Genomic DNA, 26,840 nt, shown 5'->3' on the forward strand with positions numbered 1-26,840 from the left:
AAAAAAAAATAAGTGTTTTTGGTAAAGGCGCAGGAACAAAATAAAAGATGTCACTGTACTAAAAAATAGCAGCTACATAAAAGTAAAACTCCTCCTGCAAAAATAAAAAGAAGTCTCATACAGCTAAAGCAAACAAAAAAAATCAAAAACAGTTATGAGCTCCGGCTATTGGCTCTGAACACTGCATTCAGTGCATAACATCCGATGCCCAGGAGGTAGCCGCTCCAGTTGATCAATGTGGGGTTCTGGTTTTGGACCCCCAACTGTCATATACGGATGACCTATCCGTGACCTGTGGCTAGATCAGCAGCAGACTGTGGCTGGACAACCCCTTAAAGGGGTTAAAGAGGCTCTGTCACCAGATTTTGCAACCCCTATCTGCTATTGCAGCAGATCGGCGCTGCAATGTAGATTACAGTAACGTTTTTATTTTTAAAAAACGAGCATTTTTGGCCAAGTTATGACCATTTTTGTATTTATGCAAATGAGGCTCGCAAAAGTCCAACTGGGCGTGTATTATGTGCGTACATCTGGGCGTTTTTACTTCTTTTACTAGATGGGCGTTCTGACGAGAAGTATCATCCACTTCTCTTCACAACGCCCAGCTTCTGGCAGTGCAGACACAGCCGTGTTCTCGAGAGATCACGCTGTGACGTCACTCACAGGTCCTGCATTGTGTCGGACGAGCGAGGACACATCGGCACCAGAGGCTACAGTTGATTCTGCAGCAGCATCAGCGTTTGCAGGTAAGTAGCTACATCGACTTACCTGCTAACGCCGATGCTGCTGCAGAATCAACTGAAGCCTCTGGTGCCGATGTGTCCTCGCTCGTCCGACACGATGCAGGACCTGGGGCAGGAAGTGAGTGTCGTCACAGCGTGATCTCTGGAGAACACGCTGTGTGTCTGCACTGCCAGAAGCTGGGCGTTCTGAAGAGAAGTGGATGATACTTCTCGTCAGAACGCCCAGCTAGTAAAAGTAGTAAAAACGCCCCGATGTACGCACATAATAAATGCCCACTTGGACTTTTGCAAGCCTCATTTGCATAAATACGAAAATGGTCATAACTTGGCCAAAAATGCTCGTTTTTAAAAAATAAAAACGTTACTGTAATCTACATTGCAGCGCCGATCTGCTGCAATAGCAGATAGGGGTTGCAAAATCTGGTGACAGAGCCTCTTTAAAGACAAAGCAGTAGGTCAAAAGGAAAGTTCTTTCTGCATTCACCAGATTGTGCCATTTTGCTACATATAACCTTTAAAGAGGCTCTGTCACCACATTATAAGTGCCCTATATTGTATATGATGTGATTGGCGCTGTAATGTAGATTACAGCAGTGGTTTTTATTTAGAAAAACTATCATTTTTGGACGGCGTTATGACCTATATTAGCTTTATGCTAATGACTAATGCCCAACTGGGCGTGTTTTTACTTTTGACCAAGGGGGCGTTGTGGAGAGAAGTGTATGACGCTGACCAATCAGAATCATACACTTCTCCCCATTCATTTAGGCCTGATTTACACGAGCGTGTGCGTTTTGCGCACGCAAAAAAATGCTGCGTTTTGAGTGCGCAAAATGCACTTAGCTGCGGGTGTCATCAGCATATGATGCACGGCTACGAGATTTTCTCGCAGCCGCCATCATTATGACACTCGTTTGGATGTTTACAGTCAGAGTTTGACAGCTGTTGCGCGAATCACGTAGTTCGCACGGAAGTGCTTCCGTGCGGCATGCATGGTTTTCACGCACCCATTAACTTCAAAGGCTGCGTGATGCACGAACAGCGCACAAAGATAGGACATGTCGTGAGTTTTTTTTCAGCGGACTCACGCTGAGCAAAACTCACGGACTGTCTGCATGCCCCCATAGACTAATATAGGTGCGTACGACACGCGTGAAAAGCACGCGCGTCGCACGCACGTATATCACGCTCATGTAAACGAGGCCTTACTCTGCACATAGTAAACCTGCGTTCACTATGTGCAGTTACTGAAGTGTCCTGACAATGAATAGACATTACCTCTAGCCAGGACGGGATGTGTATTCAGAATGCTGACATTTCTGACGTCTGTGGTTGATTTACAGCACAGCAGGCATAGTGACTACGCCAGCTCTGCTGTAAATCAACCACAGACGTCAGAGAAGTGTCAGGATTAGGAATACGCATCCCGTCCTGGCTGGAGGTAATGTCTATTCATTGTCAGGACACTTCAGTAACTGCACATAGTAAACCTGTGGTGTTCACTATGTGCAGAATAAATGGAGAGAAGTGTATGACGCGGATTGGTCACTGATTGGTGTCATACGCTTCTCTCCACAACGCCCATTTGGTCAAAAAGTAAAACACGCCCAGTTGTCCATTAAGAAAGTCATTAGCATTAAGCCAATATAGGTCATAACTCCGTCAAAAATGATAGTTTTTCTAAATAAAAAAATACTGCTGTAATCTACATTACAGCGCCGATCACATTATGTACAAGATAGGCCACTTATAATGTGGTGACAGAGCCTCTTGAAATGGGGAGGTAAACTTAAAAGGGGTTGTTTTATAATTAAAAGTTACAATTCTCCAAAATACTTTCTAGATTAATTCCTCACGGATTTCAAGATCTCGGCTTGTTATTCAGTAGGAACATTCAGTGTTTACTTCCAGCGGATAAAGTTCTGTCCATGGTCATGTGATAGACACATACTGTAACAAGCCGTGCACCTGTGTCAAACGATTCCAGAACCTGTGTGTCCATCACATGACCATGGACCAATGAAAGTAAATTATTATTGCCCCTACTGAGCAAGCAGAGCTCTTGAAAAACCATGAGGAAATACATAAAGATTGTGACTGATCTGGGACCACACCAGTGCCAACGTCCACCTGTCTATTTACTCAATCCCATAAGGTCCTATAGCAGGACGGAAACGTTGCAGGTCTTGACAATAAAAACACACGGTTTTTTTTTAACCATTGGAGTGCTGTGGGATTTCTTCTACACATACATAATAAAATTATTATATATATACACATACACATACATACATATACACACACACACACACACACACACACACACACACAAAAAAAAAAATCTACACGCCCATTAAAATGCCAAGTTTACCTCATGTTACAAAATCAGTACAAGATGAATCATTTCAGAACTTTTTCCACCTTTAGGACCAGTTTACACATTCCAAACGGAATTTTGAGGCAGATTTTCCTCCTGCATAAAGCTCAGTGTGAACCCAGCCTTAAAGAGGCTCTGTCACCACATCATAAGTGCCCTACTACATAAGGAGATGGGCGCTGTAATGTAGGTGACAGTAATGCTTTTTATTTAGAAAAAAGATCTATTTTTACCACTTTGAGCGATTTTTAGCTTTATGCAAATTAGTTTCTAAATGCCCAAGTGGGCGTGTTTTTACATTAGACCAAGTGGGCGTTGTACAGAGGAGTGTATGAAGCTGACCAGAGTCATGCACTACTCTCCATTCATTTACACTGCACTAGCAATATAGTTATGTGCAGCTACATACACACACACACACACACACACACACACACACACTAACATTACTGCAGTGTCCTGATAATGAATATACATCACTACCAGCCTGGACGTGATGTTTATTCAGAATCCTGACACGTCTGAATCTTTTCTGTGAGATTTCCAGCAAGGCAAACGTAATCTCACGAGATTATGATGTAAACGAGATTCATTATCAGGACACTGCAGTAATTTTAGTGTGTGTGTGTGTGTATGTAGCTGCACACAACGATATAGCTATATTGCTAGTGCAGTGTAAATTAATGGAGAAGTGCATGATGCGGATTAGACCAAAACTTTGATCTTCTGGTGAAGCCATTCTTTTGTTGATTTGGAGGTATGCTTTGGGTGAAATTCCTCTTAATCTTCAGCTTTTTAGTAGAGGCCTGCAAGTTTTGTGCCAATATTGACTGATATTTGGAACGGTTCATAATTCCCTCCACCTTGACTAAAGCCCCAGTTCCAGCTGCATAAAAACAGTCCCAGAGCATAATGCTGCCTCCACCATGCTTCACTGTGGGTATGGTGTTCTTTTGAGGACTCGCAGTGTTGGCTTTGCGCCAAACATACAGTTTGGAATTACGGCCAAAAATTACAACCTTGGTCTCAGACCAGAACATGTTTTCCCACATGCTTTTGGCAGACTTGATGTAGGTCTTTGCAAGACATAGCTGGGCTTGGATGCTTTTCTTTGTTAGAAAAGGGTTCAGTCTTGCCACCCTACCCCACAACCCAGACATATGAAGAATACAGGAGATTTTTGTCACATGAACTAAACAAATAGTACCTGACAAAGTCCTGCAGCTCCTTTAAAGGAACAGTGTCATCACAAATTATTTTTTTATATGTTAAAGATGTTAGTGCTTTATTAAAAACGTTTATATTTATTTGTGTGTTTGTGTTTTACTTTTTCTTATTTTTACACTTTTTCTTCCCTATGGGGGCTGCCATTTTTTGTTCCATTTCTGTATGTGTTGATTAACGACACATGCAGACATGGAATACGGCAGCCACAGTCCCATAGGGACTGCGAACGGCTCCCGTCCCATTCACTTGTGTGTACGGCGTCTGTGTGGGAACTGCGCATGCGCCGCTCCCACACAGTCCAATTTGAAATTGGAGCCGTCCGGCGCCATTTTCCTGTGGACCGGAAGTCGCGGCCGGACAGTAAGATTACTACTTCCGGTCGCGGCTTCCGGACTTGTGCACTTGGACCAGCGGCAGCAGACGGAGCGGACGGGCCGGAGGGAGCCTTGGCGGCAGGAGCAGGTAAGAGATTTCAATGTATGTTCGTGTTTGTGTGTGTTTACTACTGTATGTAAACCTACTACACTGTGTGTTAGCTCAAAAAATGGCGACACAGTGTAGGAGGTTACACCGTTCAAACCCCTCGTTTATCCCGGCACTAGCCAGGATAAAGGAGGGGGGGGATGCTGAGAGCTCACTAGAGCAAGGGCTTTTTACCCAATTTTGCAATGCTGCAATTTTGGGAATAGCTCCATCTAGTGACCAGAAATGGGAAATGTTATAAATTAGAATTAATTTATAATATTTCCTGACTCGTGAAAAAAATAAAAAAAATTTGAACAATGTTTAATCACCTACACACTAAATGTTTAATTTTAAAAAAAAAACAACATGTTTTTCTGGCAACACATTCCCTTTAATGTTGCTGTAGACTTCTTGGTAGCCTCCCAGACCAATATTTGTCTGGTCTTTTCATCAAGTTGAGGGACGTCCAGTTCTTGGTAATGTCACTGTTGTGCCAAATGTAATCCACTTCTTGATGACCATCTTCACTGTGTTCCATGTTATATCTAATGCCTTGGAAATTCTTTGGTACCCCTCTCCTGACTGATGCCTTTCAAACAATCAGATCCCTTTGATGTGTTGTAAGCTCTTTACGGACCATGGCTTTTGCGGTCACATGCAACAAAGAAAATGTCAGGAAAATCATAATAGAATAGCTGAACTTTATATGGGGTTACTCAGAATCACTTTAAATAATGACAGCTGCGTACAGACTACTATTTAACACTAGTTTAAATGTGATTGGCTAATTCTGAACCCAACGACATTCCCTAAGAGGGTGTTCACACTTATGCAACCACATTGTAGTTTTGTTATTTTTATTTTTCCCCTCTAAATGATTTCAGTTCTGAAGGGATTCATCTTGTACTGATTTTTTTGACATGACAAAAACTCATTTTAACAGGGGTGTGTAGACTTATTATACACACACTTATCATAACCCCACACACAATTCATGATGTGAGCCAGTAGTCAGCAAGAACCTACAGCTCTGGTAATGATCACGGAAAAGTACCGAAATTCCTGACATGAAAAATCTTCGGTGGAATGTAAAGTCAAGGATGAGGCGCAGACTTGCCACAACAGACCAGGGAAAACTTCAAAGGGAGGAGAATGCGTTCCAGCAGGGCAAAGCTTTGCTAGGGTCGTACTTTAGAGAAATGTGTATTTGTTTATTGAGAAAGTTAACATGTTTGCTTTTATGGCTGTGATAAGATTACACTTGGCTGCTGACTCCATTAAGGATACCAGTGTGAAAAACAAACAAATGCATTGAGTCTCTTTTTAAGTCCCATAGCCTAGGGCAACACATGCAGTTATGCAACATGACCATGGTGTATCAGGCCATAGGGCACAAGTACAAAAGGCCTCTTTGGCTATGAAACTCCCAATAACATTCTTCAAAGCGGCTGGCAAATAAAAACCATCACTATCTAAATAAGAGGATATTGTGACAGACCAAAAGCAAGCTGCAAACTATAAGGCCCCATACACAGTCATCATGGCACGCTGCTTCGGAGCTATTCCCCCTGCCAACATTGCTTCTAGGGGAGTATGTGTGAGAAACACGCAATTGTATGGACTCAGAGCGCCGTGTGAATGATGCCTAAAGTTTGCTGGTTTCTTCACCTCTGCCATAAGAACAAACAGGTGCCATTAACACCTAAATGGTTTCTAAAAAAAAAAATAAAAAATGTAATATTCCAAAGTGTTGGCCCCCTACACTGAACAATTAATGAAGGGATGCAAACAAAAAAAAATAAAAAAAAACATACCAGAAAATGAAAGCCCTCAAATGTGAAGTTGTTTCTGGGTACATTTTGCAACCACCATTGAGGGTTCCCATACACAGAAGCTGAGCGGTTCTACGATGCAGTATTTGACATGGAAACCAGGGGCTTCATCTGAACAGGCCACGCAGCCGAAAACCACAAAGCAGAATTGCATCGAATTGCAGTAAATCCATGCGCAGTCTGGCCAAGCTGCTCTTGTTTCTGCAGCACACTACTGAAGCATGGCCACCCTAAAGGCCACAGTCCGGGTCTCCGTGGCCACCACCTAACTTTGCTTGCTTCCTGAAAAGTCTGCCTTGTTATACAAATGGCGCATCCGCCTATCATTCTGCTTCATTACTGCGCAGATTCATCATTCGTGAGGCTGTGAAAGTAATGTCAATGTGGCTTCCACCTAAATACACCAGGAAAAATAAAATTAAAAAAAATAAAAAGTAGTCCACACTGGTGATTTTAGGGGAAATGTTCTAATATTTCCCCTTAGAAGTCGAAGATATGACCTCTGAAGGATACATAACGCTGGTTGTATGGAGCATAGCTATGAGTAGCTATAGAAAAACTCACATCCTTGCAAAAAAAAAAAATCTTGGCACAAAATGCGCCAGGTAAAAATCCCCCTTGTGATATTTTGCTGTCGAACAATACTTTCATTGACACTTCTGATTTGCACACATCTCATTTTATGGTATAATGTCATCTCACCTTCCCAGAACCAGCTGCTCATGACAATTCAACATGGAGGCTCGGTGTGAAACGGCCATATAACTGCCTAATTATTGAAGGGAGGCGTCTACAGAACAGAATCTACACCCCAGTAATGGACGGCTAGATGCCTATTTGTATACAGAATGTATTATCAAAGGATCAATAAGCTAAACAAAAATAGCTTGTAAGGAAGCCATAAGATTGGTAACAGTAATGGATGGTCACTATGGGCAGAATTAAGATTTTTTTTTATTTATACATTTCTAGATGTTTAACTACAACTAGTCAAGTGGCTCTGGTCATGCTGGGATTTTTAGTTCTGCTGGATAGACATTGGTTGGAGTTCACGGATGCAGATAGAACATGCAAGTAAGAACAATACCTTGCTTTACATATATTTCATGGCTTCTCCATTCACATCCAAAGAAAATGTCAGGATTCTACTGGTTTCTAGAGAGCAGTGGATTGTGGGAACTTGGTTCAACTATTTAAAGAGGCTCTGTCACCAGATTATAAATGCTCTATCTCCTACATAATCTGATGAGCGCTGTAATGTAGATAACAGCAGTGGTTTTTATTTAGAACAACAATCATTTTTGAGCAAGTTATGAGCAATTTTAGATTTATGCGAATTAGTTTCTTAATGACCAACTGGGCGTTGGGAAGAGAAATATATGACACTGACCAATCAGCGTCATACACTTCATTGTTCCAGTCCAGCTTCTTTCACTGCATAATCACGCTGTAACAATGAGAAGTGTAGGACGCTGATTGGTCACTGTCATACACTTCTCTTCACAACGCCCACTTGGTCAAAAGTAAAAACACACCCAGTTGGTCAAAAGTAAACACACACCGGGGCGCGGCTTGGATGCCGAACAGAGCGGTCGCATCTCCTTGAGCTCCGCTCTGAGATCTCAAAGCGACGACCTTAGCGACACAAAATACTTAACGGATTACCAGTCATGCTATCCTCGAAAGTGCGGCAGCATGATGAACCGGACGAAGTCTCTGAAAACGGGACCCAAGCGTCTCACTGACTTCTTCTCCGCGAAGGAGAACAAGCATGGCGGTGAGGCGCCTTCCTCTGCCGAGGTCCCGCCCGTCTTCCCTTCCTCGCCTGAAGGAGAATCGGATGGAGAGCGCTCTAGGATAACAAGGGAGGGTGAGTCTATGCCCTGTGGGGACGTAGAATCAGATTCTCCAGCCACAGCTTTCATAGGGAAAGGACGCTCTGCTGAAACAACAGCCATCCCCACACCTAAAATGGCATCCTCCCCTCGTGCCTCAGGGGGGTCTCCCCTCCCCAGTCCTGCAGGTCTCACAGCTGCCCAAAGCCCTTGTACCGAGGATATGTTTCCACAACCAGTGGCTATAGAAGATATACCTTCCTCTGATCAAGCTGCTTCAGAAGCCTTTATAAAAAATGTGGTATTAGCCCTAAGGGGCTCCTTTCAAAGTGATCTTTTAGGATTCTCCTCAAAGCTTTCTAACGCTATTGATGACCTGGGTGACAGAGTAGACCACGTGGAGTCTAAAATGAGTGAACTCACTAATGCACATAACGATATAGTAGACGCTCATGTATCTTTGGAAGAAGAAATGCAAACTCTAAAGCACAAGCTGGCAGACTTGGAAGATCGCAATAGGAGGAAACAATGTTAAATTTAGAGGAATTCCAGAGTCGGTCCAACCTCCCAACCTTACTGCATATTTGCAGCAACTTATAAAAGATGTGATACCTTCTTCCAAACCAGAGGATCTTATTATTGATAGAGCTCATAGGCTCCCTAAACCTAAATCTATTCCTACTGATCTGCCAAGGGATGTGATAGCAAGGATCCACTTTTTTCATACCAAAGATTCTCTTATGTCTGCTACCCGACGAATGCCTGCTCTACCTGCACCTTATGAGAAGATACACGTTTATGCGGATCTGTCCCAAATGACTCTGCAAGCTAGGAGGAAATTTCTGCCTATTACACTGGCCTTGAGGAAGAACGACGTGGGATACAGATGGGGATTTCCTACCAAATTACTGGTGTACAAGAATGGAGTCTTGCACACCATGGCAGATACGGAAGAGGGATCCGCCCTACTTCGCAAATGGGGACTCGCACCTATATCGCCTGCTGCGGCTCCTGCTAGGAGGTCCCCCTCAAGGCTTCCGCAGGAATGGATTGGGAACTCCCGACCTTGATTTCTTTCCGGAGTATTTGCTGCTGAATGGAGATCGTGATGGTGTCCAAGAGACTCTTTCCCCCACTTGTCTTTGGTGACTCTCAGCCAGGTTGTTTGGCGGTGTCACTCTTCTCACTAAGTGATGTTGAACTTTCTACAGTTTCTCCTTTCCTTCCCTGTCCTCCTCCCTTGAAACTGCTTCTCTGAGATTACTGTTATTTGTGTCCAGCATGATATGGTTATATACTAGCAAATATCTAATACCCTTGTGGATATATAGAGGGAACTTTACATGTCTTACTTATGGCGGTTAAATTTATGTCTTTGAACGCCAGAGGGCTTAATTCTCCCTTTAAGAGAGCATCAGTATGGAGAGATGTTTTAGCTTCTAACACTGACATTGTATGTCTACAAGAGACACATTTCGCCAAGTCCCACTGTCCCAAATTCACCCATCATAGATTTCCGTTAATATACACATCTAATGCGGACAAAAAAAGGCGGGAGTGTTGCTAGCCTTTAAAGACACAGTGTCCTTTCAATTGCAATCGTCGGTTATTGATGAGCGGGGGAGATTTTTGGTCCTGGTGGGTCTGCTCAACAATTGCCCAGTCACTATTGCTAGCATCTCCAAACGCGTCCCAAATACGCTTCCTCAACAAAACTTTCGTAGGGTTATGCAAGGGAAGCTTATAATTTGTGGGGATTTCAATATAATCCCAGATGCTGAATGGGACTCTACTAATCAGGGCAGAAGGTCTCCCCCGACTATCCCCATGGTTACTCAAGGAGGATTTATATGACACGTTTCGTTGCATGAATTCCTCTTCAAGAGAATTCACCTTTTATTCCACAAGACATCGTTCCTTCTCCAGAATAGACCTTTTTTTATAGTGGACAGGACTTCTATATCATGAATTAAAGCTTCTGAGATAGGACAAATAACATGGTCAGATCACGCTACCACATATCTCATGCTCTTTAGGATCCGCCCCCTCACCAAGATTTTCATGGCGGATAAATAACTTTCTTATTAGTCTTCCCAAGTATAAGGAGAACATCTCCTCCCAATTGCGGGAATATTTCTTATTAAATGGATTCCCAGACCTAAGCCCATTCACTCTATGGAACGCACATAAAGCAGTTATGAGGGGGTTCTTGATACAACAGGGGGGCAAGATATAAAAAAAATTGAAAATGGCCGCTTTGGCATCTTTACTGGCTGAAATGCGCTCTGTGGAACAGGAGCTCCAACAAACTAAGGCATCCTCCCTACATGATAAACTCATGACTCTTAGAAGGAATTTGAAAGCCCTCCTCAGACGAATGCGACAAAAAAATTGCAGCCCTAAGGTTGAATTATTACACTTCCTATAATAAAACGAGTAAACTAATGGCGAGAAGAATGAAACAACATCAACTTAAAACTAAAACCACACATCTAGACTCATTGGTAGACGGGTCGAGGATTATCAACCCCCAAACAATAGCGGACCAATTTAGCTCCTACTACTCTAAATTATATAATTTGCGGTCAGATCCCCAAACTCGACAACCATCAGATAGGGATATCCAAACCTTTTTAGAGTCGGTTCAATTGCCTTCCTTATTTCAGGACCAACTATCTAGTTTAAATGCCCCTCTCTCTCCTTTAGAAGTATCTAAAACAATCCACTTATCTAAAACCAATAAATCCCCTGGCCCAGATGGGTTCTCTAACGAATACTACAGAACCTTTGGTCATATTCTGGCTCCCCATCTAACTGCAGTCTTCAATAAGGCAATGGCAGTATGCCCCAGGAAATGCTGGAAGCCACGATAGTGACAATCCCTAAACCAGGGAAATCTCCTACAACACCGGCCAATTTTACACCTATCTCCCTTCTTAACTGTGACACTAAGTTATATGCTAAACTCCTAGCCACCCGATTAATAGACATTCTGCCCACACTAGTCCACTCTGATCAAGTTGGTTTCACAAAAGGGAGACAAGCTCCTGACGGGACTAGGCGGATAATCAATCTCATAACTAAGGTAGGACAATCTCGAGCGCCTTCTCTCCTACTTACCCTGGACGCAGAGAAGGCGTTCGATAGAATATATTGGGGGTTTGCATTTTCGACCTTGACGAAGTTTGGATTTGTCGGGAACATATTTAAAGCTATACAAGCGTTATAGACCCAACCTACGGCTAAAGTCCTTTCGAATGGTTTCCTGTCCACCCCCTTCCATATTACCAATGGCACTAGGCAGGGATGCCAGTTACCCCCCTTATTATTCACATTGGTTATGGAACCTCTGGCAGAGTCTATACGATCTAATTTGCTAATTCGCGGTATTCCAGTGGGATTTCGACAACATAAAATTGGCTTATTCGCGGATGATATTATTTTGACTATTACTGACCCTTTGTCCTCCCTGAGGGAAATCTCTCAAATTATTTCTAGTTTTGGATTGGTATCTTACTATAAAGTGAATGCATCTAAATCCCAAAAGTAAAAACACACCCAGTTGGTCATTAAGAAACGAATTAGCATAAATATAAAATTGCTCATAACTTGGGCAAAAATGATCGTTTTCAAAAAACAAAAAAACGTTGCTGTTATCTACATTACAGCGCCGATCAGATTATGTAGAAGATAGGGCTCTTCTAATCTGGTGACAGAGCCTCTTTAAAGAGGCTCTGTCACTAGATTATCAAATCCCTATCTCCTATTGAATATGATCGGCGCTGCAATGTAGATAACAGCAAAGTTTTTGTTTTTTGAAAAACGATCATTTTTGCCCAAGTTATGAGCAATTTTATATTTATGCAAATGAGCTTTTCAATAGACAACTGGGCGTGTTTTCTCGTTTTACCAACTGGGCATGTATTGTGTTTTTACTAACTGGGCGTTGTGAATAGAAGTGTATGACGCTGACGAATCAGCATCATACACTTCTCATCATTCCCACCCAGCTTATTTCACTGCAGACACACAGCGTGACGTCACCCACAGGTCCTTCAACCTTGGCGTCGGAAGAGAGAAGACACATCAGCTCCAGGTGTCAGTGCAGGGTATGTGCAGGTAAGAATAGCAAACTCCCTAGAGACGAGCAGATTAACCTTTTGGACGCCTGGAGCCGATGTATCTGCTTTGTCCGACGACAATGTTGAAGGACCGGTGGGTGACGTCACGCTGTATTTCTGCAGTGAAAGAAGCTGGGTGGGAACGATAAGAAGTGTATGATGCGGATTCGTCACAACGCCCAGTTGGTAAAAACACAATACACGCCCAGTTGGTAAAACGAGAAAACACGCCCAGTTGGCCATTGAAAAGCTCATTTGCATAAATATAAAATTGCTCATAACTTTGGCAAAAATGATCGTTTTTCAAAAAACAAAAACTTTGCTGTTATCTACATTGCAGCACCGATCATATTCAATAGGAGATAGGGATTTGATAATCTGGGGACAGAGCCTCTTTAAAGAGGCTCTGTCACCAGATTTTGCAACCCCTATCTGCTATTGCAGCAGATAGGCGCTGCAATGTAGATAACAGTAACGTTTTCATTTTTAAAAAACGAGCATTTTTGGCCAAGTTATGACCTTTTTTGTATTTATGCAAATGAGGCTTGCAAAAGTCCAAGTGGGCGTGTATTATGTGCGTACATCTGGGCGTTTTTACTACTTTTACTAGCTGGGCGTTCTGACGAGAAGTATCATCCACTTCTCTTCAGAACGCCCAGCTTCTGGCAGTGCAGACACAGCCGTGTTCTCGAGAGATCACGCTGTGTCGTCACTCACAGGTCCTGCATCGTGTCGGACGAGCGAGGACACGTCGGCACCAGAGGCTACAGTTGATTCTGCAGCAGCATCGGCGTTAGCAGGTAAGTCGATGTAGCTACTTACCTGCAAACGCTGATGCTGCTGCAGAATCAACTGTAGCCTCTGGTGCCGATGTGTCCGACACGATGCAGGACCTGAGAGTGACGACACAGCGTGATCTCTCGAGAACACGGCTGTGTCTGCACTGCCAGAAGCTGGGCGTTGTGAAGAGAAGTGGATGATACTTCTCATCAGAACGCCCAGCTAGTAAAAGTAGTAAAAACGCCCGATGTACGCACATAATACACGCCCACTTGGACTTTTACTGTAAACACACCCACTTGGACTTTTGCAAGCCTCATTTGCATAAATACAAAAATGGTCATAACTTGGCCAAAAATGCTCGTTTTTTAAAAATAAAAACGTTACTGTAATCTACATTGCAGCGCCGATCTGCTGCAATAGCAGATAGGGGTTGCAAAATCTGGTGACAGAGCCTCTTTAAGTGCTTAGCTGTTGAGCACCAGCCAGACATTGGAATTTTGAAAGCTGCTATGAACACGGAGTAAACAAAATGTCAAAATTTGTGAAGCAAAGGAAAAAAAACAAAGTGAAAAATCCTGTAGAGCTTTTAGGCTTAATATTTTTTATAACTCTGGGATCTACTGTACTACAAAATCTTCGTATAGCAAGTAAATTCATAGGGTAGCACGTAGATCCCATAAGAGGGGGCCATAAATGTAGGTAATACACCAACAATCCATGCTTCTATGGTTACTAAAGAAAATTTGGGAATTCTGATGCATCAATTAATCTTTGGTTCAAGTTTATACCAATTTTTTTTCATTAAAGCAATATATAAATAAAGAAATAAAATAAAAGGTCACCAGCCAGTATGATGGCAAAGGCAGGACTATACTGAATACGTAGACAAAGCGAATCTCTGCAGCCATGTCTGGCTCGACTTGTGAACATTCATGGTAGAGAGTCACATTTGAGGTCATCTTATCAGACCCCCACAGTACTGGCTCATAGAGGAATGTCTTGGTCCCTGTGGTGAGTCTGTCTCCAAGAATTTGGTTGAATAGTTTGGCATCTGTGCCCCTCTGGTCTCCTCCATTTTACTAGCAAGCTGCCTAGTCACTTTGTTTTTCCTCTGTTGATTTTGCCTTTTAGAAACTTCATTACCAGGAAAAAAGATTTTTTTTTATAAAAAGTACACTTGACATACAAATATTTCCCTGTATGGAGTGGAAAAATAAATCCCTGTATGGACTGAAATGCAATACAACTCTGAATCCACACATGGTACGGCTGGTAGACAATGGTAGGTTTACAAGCGAAGGGAACAGAGCAAAAAAAATAAAGGGTGAAAGATTGTAGAGCTTGTATAGTTATATAGGGATTGTATATAGTTACACGGCTGCCCAGCAATTTATGGAATAAGCGGAGTCCTCATTTTCAGAGCAATGGTGTGCGTTGGCTTTGGTCAGAGTCTTTTCCACCCCTTCAGTCTTAACTTTAACTGCGCATTTTACGACCATCTGTATTACACGGTGTAACTTTGGCCTACTCTACAGCTCCGAGCTCCCAGTGATGTAGGAGCGGTCACAATTTTAGACTGCAGGTGGAAAGTGGAAAGATGCAGCCAAGACGACCATGATCGCAACGAAACATAACCCGAAAAGGTACAGAGATGAAGGTTTCTGGTGTCCAAGAAGAGACCCTGCTTGTTGCACCTGGTAATGGCCTGCTTAAATCCTTTTCCAGAACGAGACAGGAGGACTACAAGTTGTCAAAGTGCAGGCAGATACCTAAAAACCATGTGAAACAAGATGGGGGAGACAACATTTTCCAAATAAACCATATATAAATACGTCACAATCTTAACTTGGCACTTTTACACTGCTGCACTTTGTTCCAATGCGTCAAAGCTGAACTAAACACAGAATTTATAATCTTACCCATGTCCTGGACTCCAGGCTGATCGGTGCCACTCACACAGCTGAGGGTTGTTACAATGTACCAACATAGGTAAGCATTAGGTCAGTCTACTGGGTGGTGTATGTCGTGGTATGGAGACGTATCTAATCATACACTGCTGGATAATTTAGGCAAAAAAAATTATATCCCTCAAGTGCAAATGCTTAAAAATGGCTTGGTTTACCTGCATATTAACCACAGTCGCTACTTTCACACGTCAAGACATTGAGAGGATCTGCCACAACGCTTGAAAGGCAGTTCGTGGCGTTATCATTTCTACACAATATACTCCTGTGGACACCGCTCCAGCAAGTATCCGTTATATCAGCTCCAACAGACAGGATACACTAAGCAGATAGGTCAAATTTAAACACCCGGTCCCCACATCTTTCACATGAAGCCAAAATATCTGTGCACACTTGAGAAGGCAACAAGTGCAGATACTATTAAGGATGGGGCCTTCAGGAAACTTAGATCAAGGTAAATTTGCAGGTTTCCAAGTAACGTGACCACAAGGTCAGAGGTCCAAATAAACGGACCCACACCAATAACATCTTAAGACCTATAACCATAAAGACTCCCAAGCTTTCCGAGTATTAGATTCTAAATGGGGGGGGGGGGGGGGGGATAAAAAAATATGGAAGTGGTCAGCAGACTGAACGTGTATGCTGTACAGAGAGAAGCACATGCTCTAACTTGACGTCAAATTTGTTAATCCAGAAAAAGCAGAAGGGATAACGACCATGTAATGGAGATGTGAAGAGACACAAAATGTGCCCACTGCAATAATCCGGAGAGCCATGATCCTGAAAACAAAATGCGGGTGATCTTAGCAAATGAAGGGCCACTCACCATGAACTTGATTGATTTCAGAGTTCTGTGACAGAATTTCATCTGCTAGTTTCTGAGCGGTCGGCAAGACCTCCGTGTGGTGAACTGTAATCAAATACTGTACAAATTTCTGCAGCTGGTCCCTGTTCATTTGAAAGAGGGTCTCTGAAATAGGAAGATGAAGCTTGACCTGATCGGGCTTGCGGATGCGGTATAAGGACAGCGCCACCACATGTGCACAATAGAAGATGTCCTTGTTCCCACAGCTGCAGGTCACTGAGGTAATCTTGCAACGGTCAAAACTGATGGCTACATTGCAAACGGACTCCGGTTCTGACTGCATCGCTGGCTCAGTCACTGTGCCGCTTAAATGAAAACCTTTAAAGAAAAAAAATAAATTAGACAAAAATCACAAAATATAATATTATATTATATAATACACACATGCACGCACAAGAATGAAATCTGAATATGACAGGATCAGCAATGAGAGTAATACATGTGGTAAGTGCCCAGCGGTGTCATCTTGTCACCCACACTATAATGGCATCCATCAAGAGAAGTCATGAAAATACATAGAACAGCTCATGACATACATTTAACGGCGGGCATACAGTGGCATCAGTCACCAATTGGCTAAGATGGTATTTTATTTATTTTTAAAAACCCACTAAAACTTAAAGGCTATGTAAACCTTTGAAAGGCGAAATATTTTTTTTATTAATAAAAAAAAAAAAAAAAAAAAAAAAAAAAAAAGGTGTATCAGTGTGTTGAGTAACTTTGTAAATACTTATTAAAAACTTTTTATTTTTATTTTATTTTTTTAGATACAGCTGCTCTGTATTTTATATATACAAAACAGCTGTATTGTTCGCTATTCATTGAACCAGTCAGTCTCGCAGACATGACGGGTTCAGTGACAGCGGGTCCTGCGTGTCGGACATGCACGATCCACCTGCAAACTATCACATCTAAGTTCATAACTTGCATGGTGGACATTGGTCTGTGCTTGACTGCTTTTTTTTTTATCAGTATCACATTCGGAGTCAAAACCTCACTATTAGTTCTCATCAGTGCAGGATATGAGGTGCGTTCAGTACCCATCAGTCCTGGTTAAGAGGAGCCAAGCGATGCTGGCCAAAACGGACATTCGATGTAATTTACATGCATGCTCCAACAATCAAAGCCCAAAATGCCAGAGTTAAATGGATTTAACTGGAAAAAAAACATAATGGATGTCTTTGGGTGCAAACTGTATGTGGATTTCACATGAAAAGTCACATTAAACAAGGAATGAATATTGCACAAAGGGTTAACCAATTACAAGATCTTCAATATGAAGGTCACATATGTAATGTGAACACTGCAGCCCTCTATAGAAGAAAGCCTTGAAAAACCACCGCAGAACTAGGAAGGCACCATTATTGAGATGGACATGCGGGTTCCCTGGCCTAGAGCAACTCATCACAAAAATATTGTTTTAATATATTTCCCTTAAAAACCCTGAACTAGGGCTTAAGGCGATTGCATATCCATTTATAAAATCACTATTCCAGTCTTCCTCAAAACGGTTGCTGACCACACAGGATCTTCAGCTATGGTAAGACGGAGGTGTCAAATCATTGTAACTAGCGCAAAATCGCTGAAGTTTTTTGTGGTAATTAACCGCACTTTCTGAATATACGTTTAAGCACAAGTGTTCCTAAAAGTGGGTAACTTGGTCCGGACTGTAAAAAAAAATAAAAAATAAAAGAATTACTGCCTCACCTTGAACATTGGCCTAATTTTAAAGAGGGCTTTGCGATCTCATATGCCAAGGAATGCCCTAAAACACAAGCCCCCTAGAGACACAACTATAGAGCCCCTAGAGTAAAAGACAATGATTGGCACTGATGGATTACAGTGTTTGGTACTCATTACACTCCGATAGATTCATAGATGTCTTGTTTCAGTCTACATTTCCAAACACCACACAAATAGAACTTAGAGGCTCTGTCACCCCATTATAAGTGCCCTATCTCCTACATAAGGACATCAGCGCTGTAATGTAGGTGACAGCAGTGCTTTTTATTTCGAAAAACTATCTATTTTTACGTTATTAGAGATTTAAGCTTTATGCTAATGATTTTCTTAATGCCCAACTGGGCGTGTTTTTACTTTTGACCAAGTGGGCGGTGTACAGAGGAGTGTATGACGCTGACCAATCAGCGTCATACACTTCTCCATTCATTTCCTCAGCGCATAGGGATCCTGCTTGATCCTTGTGCTGTCTTATACGGACACATTAACAATACTGAAGTGTTTAGACAGTGAATAAACATTTATTCCAGCCAGGACGGGATGTCTATTCACAATCCCGACACTTCACTAACGTGTGGTACTTACAGCAGAGCAAAGCGTAATCTCGCTGTAACCTGTTATTTACAGCGAGATCTCGCGAGACTAGGCTTGCTCTGCTGTAAGTACCACAGAAACGTTACCGAAGTGTCGAGATGGTGAATAGACATTCCTTCCAGCCAGGACAGGATGTCTATTCAGTCTAAACACTTCAGTAACATTAATGTGTCAGTAGAAGGCTATGTTCACAGAGTTTTGACCAAAAAACTCGTCAAAAACTACCCGAAAATGCCTCCCGTTGATTTCAAAGAAAGCAGCGACATGCCCTATCTTCGGGCGTTTCCACCTCTGACCTCCCATTGACTTCAATGGGAGGCAGAGAAAGCGTTTTTCGCGGCTCTCAATGGCCACGGGTCAAAAAAAATAAAAAATAAAAATCGGCCTGGATGAGAGGAAAATCTGCCTCAAACTTCCTAACGGAATTTTGAGGCAGAAATTCCGCCTGCAAAAAAACTGTGTGAACATAGCCTAAGACGGCACATACTGATCTAGCAGGATCCCTATGCGCTGAGGAAATCAATGGAGAGAAGTGTATGGCGCTGATTGGTCAGCGTCATACACTCCTCTGTACAACGCCCACTTGGTCAAAAAGTAAAACACACCCAGTTGTCCATTAAGAAACTCATTAGCATAAATCTAAAATAGGTAATATCTAAATAGCAACCACTGCTGTAATCTACATTACAGCGCCGATCACATTACGTACAAGATAGGCAGAGCCTCTTTAAGCAGCTTCAAAAACTTTCCCCAAGGGCAGAAGCATTAAAGAGGGGAAGCTTCTAGTTACTCCTTTAGGGATGACATGTGGTAGGAATACCCAGATGGAGGCAGCAAGGGATCAGGAAGGACATCCGAGATTACTGGTAAAACTGGAGAGATCCTCGAGTTCCCCCTCAAAGGTTCTCAACTAACAGGCTAAGGTTTCATTCAACGACTCACATAAAATCGACATTACACGCCTCCAGTCCTCCGGAAACGTGATCTATTTTCCCTGCTGCTGTGAGACATTAACCTTATTTTTGATTTGTAATATCAGATTAGTATGTTCTCTGGGTTGGGGAGGATTTAGATATCAGGACAGAATACATATCACATACTGGGGCATGTATCGCTGTCTGTTGCCCATAAGAATTGGAGCAGGGTTCAAAAGCGATAGTCTTTTGTACAAACAGATACTTTAATCAAATACATTGTAAACTTTTCAAAGTGCCAAGTGCCACAATTTTAGCATAAGCCTATACAAGCATCTGAAACAATATGCACAACTGACACCCCTATTATCTAAAAGACTGCACACAAAAAAAATAATGACTAAAATCAAGAACACACACACCGCCATGACAACACTGTCAGATGTGGCCTGTGATGCTGAAGCGTTTCCCTCATTTATTCTGCACAGGGGGCCAGAGACCTCTCGGGGGATCTCATCTCAATGAGATTACAAAATCAGGGCTTGCTCTTTGAAATGCAGATTCAGCCTGTGGAATGGAGGACAAATCCCATTTTGCTCATCGGCATACAAAACTAGAAAAATAAACTGGCCAGTTTAGCATAAGGCATATGGAAAAAATGTGAAACAAATGTACAACATAAGCGTACACAAACATACAAGTTATATATAGACTCAAATTACTCAATGAAGAAAGCCGCCAAATTAAAAACTGGCGCACAGGCTTCTTCACATTAGGACATCATGCATCGCAGTGAAATAAAGGGTACACTTATGCCACCAATGCTCTATTCACAATGCCATCTAAGGCTGGGTTCACACGACCATGTTGCGTCCGTAAAGGACAGAACGTATTTCGGCCGCAAGTCCCGGACCGAACACACTGCAGGGAGCCAGGCTCCTAGCATCATAGTTATGTACGATGCTAGGAGTCCCTGCCTCTCCGTGGAACTACGGTCCTGTACTGAAAACATGTTTACAGTACGGGACAGTTGTCCTGCAGCGAGGCAGGGACTCCTAGCGTCGTACATAACTATGATGCTAGGAGCTCGGCTCCCTGCAGTGTGTTCGGTCCGGGACTTGCGGCCGAAATACATTCCGTCCTTTACGGACGTAACATGCTCGTGTTAATCCAGCCTAACGCCGGTCACATTTTAGGGCAATATTGCAGTATAAGGCAATATTCTTTCCGTCTAAACGATGAAGCGCAAAAGGAAGCCATTATAAGTCAACGAGGGTCCATCTGGCACGGTTTAGATCCAGCACAGCAACATGACACCATTGTGAATATAAAAGCCTAGACATTCGGTAGGCCAATTAGTCAGAGTCCACCAAATACAATATGGCGGAAACACGTGTGCTTGTGGAGCCGTACACAGTCATATTACAGAATTATTCTCCCATGGAGTCAGAGTAAAGCTCTGTACTAATATATCTCTATTGAAACAAACAAGTTACACTTATTCTTACTAAGGACCACTGGGGGGGGGGGGGGGGGGTTGTATTGTGTTCAACAACTGCATAAAGTTGGGAGGTATCGGAGAAACTGTAGGGCCCCATAGAGGCGTTTAGGTGCCAAATTTTAGCACAACTTGGAGATTGTTTGGAGTTGTAATCTGCTAATGAACGCCGCCTATACACAGATATTGGTCAGTGGATCCTGAAAATTTCTGTGGGACCCCTTTACACCAATATCTACATCAGTCAGGAAAATGAGAACTGGTGCCACTTTTCTGAAAAAGAGCAAAGTATCAAAGATCACTGGAAGCCGCAATTAGTTCTGCTTGAAAAGGACATGGTACAGGAGCCCTAGTCTAACAAAGACAGGCTCTATTGAACCACAGTAAGTTTACAATCCAAATAGTAAAAGGTACCTTGCTATAAACGTACTAGAAGTTCTCTTTAAGAACATTATGGTTGATGGAGGAAGGGTCATCTGCATTGCTAGGTATACGAGGACCCCCATAGAAATAGAGGAAAGAATCCCTAAACCAAGGACCGGTCATGCAGAGTCTTTGCAGTCCATCACCTTACCACTTATGGTAAAGAGAACTTCCTAAACCTGCCATGGTCATTACTGCGGTCTCTTCCTATGGAGTATATTGACACATGGAGAACACTCAGTCTATTATAGCATAAGAAAGGAGTCCGAACTGGTTTCCAATTAAACCCTGCAATAAACTAAAGGGCTTTGCTGCTCTCATTAGTTTGCAAATTAGCTACAGGTTCAATTTAGCACCTGTAAATGGGGAGCCCACCTAGAGGTTTCCCTGCATCTAAGACTAGGGTTACAATAAAACTTTTTGAAGTGCTACAGACAGATTTTAACTATAGAGTGACATCTGCAGTCCACAAAATTGGACTGCAGCTCAATAGATAAAATCAATCAGTAGCGCTATCAAAAAAAAGTCTCAGTGTGGCCCCAGCCTAACAGGACGCAGAATCGGAGATGGCGACACTGCTTATTCAAATACTCTGTCCCCATTTTAAAGAGCATGCAGGAAGGTTTAAAGGTCCATCAGTCACTGTAGATTTTCAGTTGCAGAAACACAGCAGATTTTGCATTACAGAGGATGAAACCCAGGTCAAACTTTCAGGTCTACGGCCAATAAGTAAGACATTACAGCCACTGCCGACCTCAGCCACTGCATGTCTCTATACAAAAGTAATAGACGAACAAGTCAAATTTTATCTAATATTATACCCGGTGTAAACACCAATTATTGCACCATTTGGTGAGGGGAAAACCATTTCTGAATGACCAGACATTAAAATAATTTCAACAGGCAGTTAAGACCAGCAAGAATGAAGAATATACAGTTCGGAGCAGGAATGATAGTCAAGACCAACCAATCTCAAAGGCACTATCCTGGAGAAACTAAACCCCACACAAGGCCTGTTCACATCTGCGTTGGAGGATTAGTTTGGAACCTCAGTCACAAATCCATCCAAAAATACCAGAAACAATAGCGCAGGACGCTGCACTAGAGTTTCTGGTATAATGACGGACACCATGACAGAAACCAGATGGAACCTATTAAAGTCAATGGGTTCCGACGGTGTCTGTCGTACAACGGCGCTTCAGAATTTGTTCTGCATCCTCTCAGAACGGAATCCTCAACACAGGTGTTAACTGCCCTATTTCAGCACTGGGAACCAGCTACCATCTTCTATTCTCAGCTGCCACACCATCCATCCTTCAAGAGAACATTTTAAAGTTAAACACCTGGTAGCTACAAGAACCCATGTTCAGTTTGTACCACACGTACTTGTTTGAAGCAACCCATCTTGTAAGTAGCCGGCAAACGGGAGAGATCTTTAAAATAATGCACGATCCCCAGCAATTACAGGCCGAAGCCAGAGGCTGTATGAAGATTTTGACACTGTTCAGCGCATGGACTCCACTAAATGCATCAATATCTTTCCTGGCAGGTGGATATATGCTAGTCCTCAATCAATTCGAATATCAAAAAGTTACTTAATTTCAGCAATTCAATTCAAAAAGTGAAACTCATTCTATAGAATCATTACACACAGTGATTTCCAGCATTTTATGTTAATGTTGAAGATTATGGTTAACAGTTAATGAAAACCCAAAATTTTATGTCTCAGAAAATGTGAATATTATATAAACCCAATTTCCAAAATTATTTTTAATATCGAAATGTACATTATATGCCCTCAATACTTGGTCAGGGCTCCTTTTGCATGGAGCCCCTTTGCGGCGTGGCATAGAGGCGGATCAAGTTATATCAAGTCCAGAGTCAGCGCAGCGTCTACCAGGAAATTTTCGAGCACTTCATGCTTCCCTCTGCTGACAAGCTTCATGGAGATGCTGATTTCATTTTCCAGCAGGACTAGGCACCTGCCCACACTGCCGCAAGTACCAATAGCTGGTTTAATAACCACAGTATCACGGCTCTTGATTGGCTAGTAAACTCACATGACCTAAACCCCGTTGAGAATCTATAGGGTATTGTCAAGAGGAAGACCCCAGACCTAACAATGCAGACGAGCTGAAGGCCGCTATCAAAGCAACCTGGGCTTCCATAACACCTCAGCAGTGCCACAGGCTGATCGCCTCCATGCCACGCCGCATTGATGCAGTAATTCATGCAGAAGGACCCCGACCAAGTATTGAGGGCATATACTGTACATACTTTAATAGGCCAACATATCGGTATTAATCATTTTTTAAATTGAGCTTATATAATTTTCTAATTTTCTGACACTAAAATTTGGTTTTCATTAACAGTTCGCCATAATCAATAAAAAAAAATGCTGGAAATAGATCACTGTGTAATGAACCTATATAATACAGGAGTTTCACTTCGAGTTGAATTACTGAAATTAATGTTATGATATTCTAATTCATTGAGAAGGACTAGTATATGTGGAGACATTGATGCATCTACAGATTTTAATCCATGTAAGGCCTGCAATGACCCCACTGCACCCATGCAAGGTCTGCAATGACACCCCCACTGCACCCATGCAAGGCCTGCAATGACCCCCCCCCACTGCACCCATGCAAGGCCTGCAATGACCCCCCCCCACTGCACCCATGCAAGGCCTCCAATGACCCCACTGCACCATTGCAAGGCCTCCAATGACCCCCACTGCACCATTGCAAGGCCTCCAATGACCCCCACTGCACCATTGCAAGGCCTCCAATGACCCCCACTGCACCATTGCAAGGCCTCCAATGACCCCCACTGCACCATTGCAAGGCCTCCAATGACCCCACTGCACCCATGCAAGGCCTGCAATGACCCCACTGCACCCATGCAAGGCCTCCAATGACCCCACTGCACCCATGCAAGGCCTCCAATGACCCCACTGCACCCATGCAAGGCCTCCAATGACCCCACTGCACCATTGCAAAGCCTCCAATGACCCCACTGCACCATTGCAAAGCCTCCAATGACCCCACTGCACCATTGCAAGGCCTCCAATGACCCCACTGCACCTGTCAGAATATGGTGATCAGAATACCTTAGTAGTGTACACAAACAGGTGGGACATAAAATAGTTAAAAACACAAGGCTCGTGGTGAGTGGCTATTTAACACACCTGAGCACTCTCCTTCAGTAGCATTTTTGAGCTGCCGGCATCCTGCTGGGAACGGGATTTTACTTGCCCATTTTGTAATTATGGCCTTTTTGTGTTAAAGGAACAGTGTCATCACAACATTTTTTTTTATATGTTAAAGATGTTAGTGCTTTATTAAAAACGTTTATATTTAATTTGTGCGTTTGTGTTTTACTTTCTTATTTTTACACTTTTTCTTCCCTATGGGGGCTGCCATTTTTTGTTCCATTTCTGTATATGTCGATTAACGACACATACAGACATGGAATACGGCAGCCACAGTCCCATAGGGACTGCGAACGGGTCCCGTCCCATTCACTTCTGTGTACGGCGTCTGTGTGGGAACTGCGCATGCGCCGCTCCCACACAGTCCAATTTGAAATTGGCGCCGTCCGGCGCCATTTTCCTGTGGACCGGAAGTCGCGGCCGGACAGTAATATTACTACTTCCGGTCGCGGCTTCCGGACTTGTGCACTTGGACCAGCGGCAGCAGACGGAGCGGACGGGCCGGAGGGAGCCGCGGCGGCAGGAGCAGGTAAGAGATTTAAATGTATGTTAGTGTTTGTGTGTGTTTACTACTGTATGTAAACCTACTACACTGTGTGTTAGCTCAAAAAATGGCGACACACAGTGTAGGAGGTTACACCGTTCAAACCCCTCGTTTATCCCGGCACTAGCCAGGATAAAGGAGGGGGGGGGATGCTGAGAGCTCACTAGAGCGAGGGCTTTTTACCCAATTTTGCAATGCTGCAATTTTGGGAATAGCTCCATCTAGTGACCAGAAATGGGAAATATTATAAATTAGAATTAATTTATAATATTTCCTGACTCGTGAAAAAAAATAAAAAAAAAATTTGAACAACGTTTAATCACCCACACACTAAATGTTTAATTTAAAAAAAAAAAACATGTTTTTCTGGCAACACATTCCCTTTAACTATTTTATGTCCCACCTGTTTGTGCAGTTTAAAAGTTTGAAACAAAAAGTTCCAGTTAGGGACTGGCAAGACTGGGGACCCTTGATAATTGTTGCGAGCTTAGCGCTTTTTTGGTTAAAATCACAACCAATACCCCATGTTTTTTTCATGGTTACTCATACTGTATATACTTTTTTCAGGATGCAGCCAGGTCTTCTAATGCTGGGAGAGCATGGTGCGCTAGTGTTTGGTATTGCATGCAGAGCAGCACGCTCCAGTAGCACGGGCGTTACTAATAGGCGGCTATCCGGCAATATATGCTGCGCCTCACTACCCCTCCATGTTTTACACACTGCACTCACAGCTCTGACCCCTATGCACTACACCCAGTACTGCCCCCTATATTTCACATTATTACCACTTGTGTATTATACACAGTATTTGTTTATTTCTTGTACTATACATTTATAGCCACACACCACTCCCCTCAAAGCTAGTGGCTATTATTTAACACACCTGAGCACTCTCCTTCAGTAGCATTTTTGACCTGTCCGAGTCCCGCTGGGAACGGGTTTTTACCTGCCCATTTTGTAAGTATGGCTTTGTGTTCTTTGTAGTGTACAGTATGCTTCAGGCCTGTACTTTACTTAAGCCAATCTCACCTCAGAATCGATCAAAACAGGTTCATATTCTTATAAAAAGACCCTTTAGTGTCCGTTCACGTTTCGTCCGGTAGGTCTCCTTTAAAAAGGTTAAACGATTGAGCATAAAGTACAACTTCTACAAGGAGACTGGTCGTTTTCTATTACACAGCTAGACTCGCCCTCCTTTGCCCACTTCAGCCTTGGCAGACCGGCTGTTTTTTAGCTGCTCACCCTTCTAAACACCTGCTTGTTTGTGTAAATCTCTCATTTGAATACAAACTAACAGATGAGCAGCGCTTTATGATTGTCACCCCCTGCGAGTGTGGAAATGCTTCCCTATTAAGAAGCGCATCGCTCTACGCCCCGCTGTTTTTACTTGCTGCAATGCTCCCGGTCTGTACTCCGGCAACCTCCCTCTTGGTCTCTTATGGACCATTCTGCTGAAATTAGCTATTCATTACATGTGAAGGAGTAGCAGATTGAGTACGGCCCTGCTGAGAGAGCCGCTTCTTTACATGTCAATTCCTGAACAAAAGCATCTGCTACCTTCCTGATATGTATATTTAATGTCACTGCATAATGATGTGCTGCGCTTTGCTTGTTTGCTCAGCTGTAATGTACTCTCGTCTGGAATGGCTTTAAAATGGATCCCACTGAAATTTGGAACATTTATTAGGCCGCGCGTGCAGA

General features: G+C 42.8%; 1 protein-coding gene across 1 annotated transcript in view; it reads right to left on the reverse strand.

The window, feature by feature from the left end:
* ZSWIM6 (zinc finger SWIM-type containing 6) overlaps nucleotides 1–26,840 on the reverse strand; it is a 124,794-nt gene that overhangs the window by 61,486 nt on the left and 36,468 nt on the right. The window contains exon 2 of the mRNA XM_075839334.1: nucleotides 16,174–16,530. Within this exon, the coding sequence (XP_075695449.1) occupies nucleotides 16,174–16,530 (357 nt within the window). The remainder of the gene's footprint in view (nucleotides 1–16,173; nucleotides 16,531–26,840) is intronic.

This window comes from Rhinoderma darwinii, chromosome 1, assembly GCF_050947455.1.
Source record: "Rhinoderma darwinii isolate aRhiDar2 chromosome 1, aRhiDar2.hap1, whole genome shotgun sequence".
Classification (NCBI taxonomy): Eukaryota; Metazoa; Chordata; class Amphibia; order Anura; family Rhinodermatidae; genus Rhinoderma; species Rhinoderma darwinii.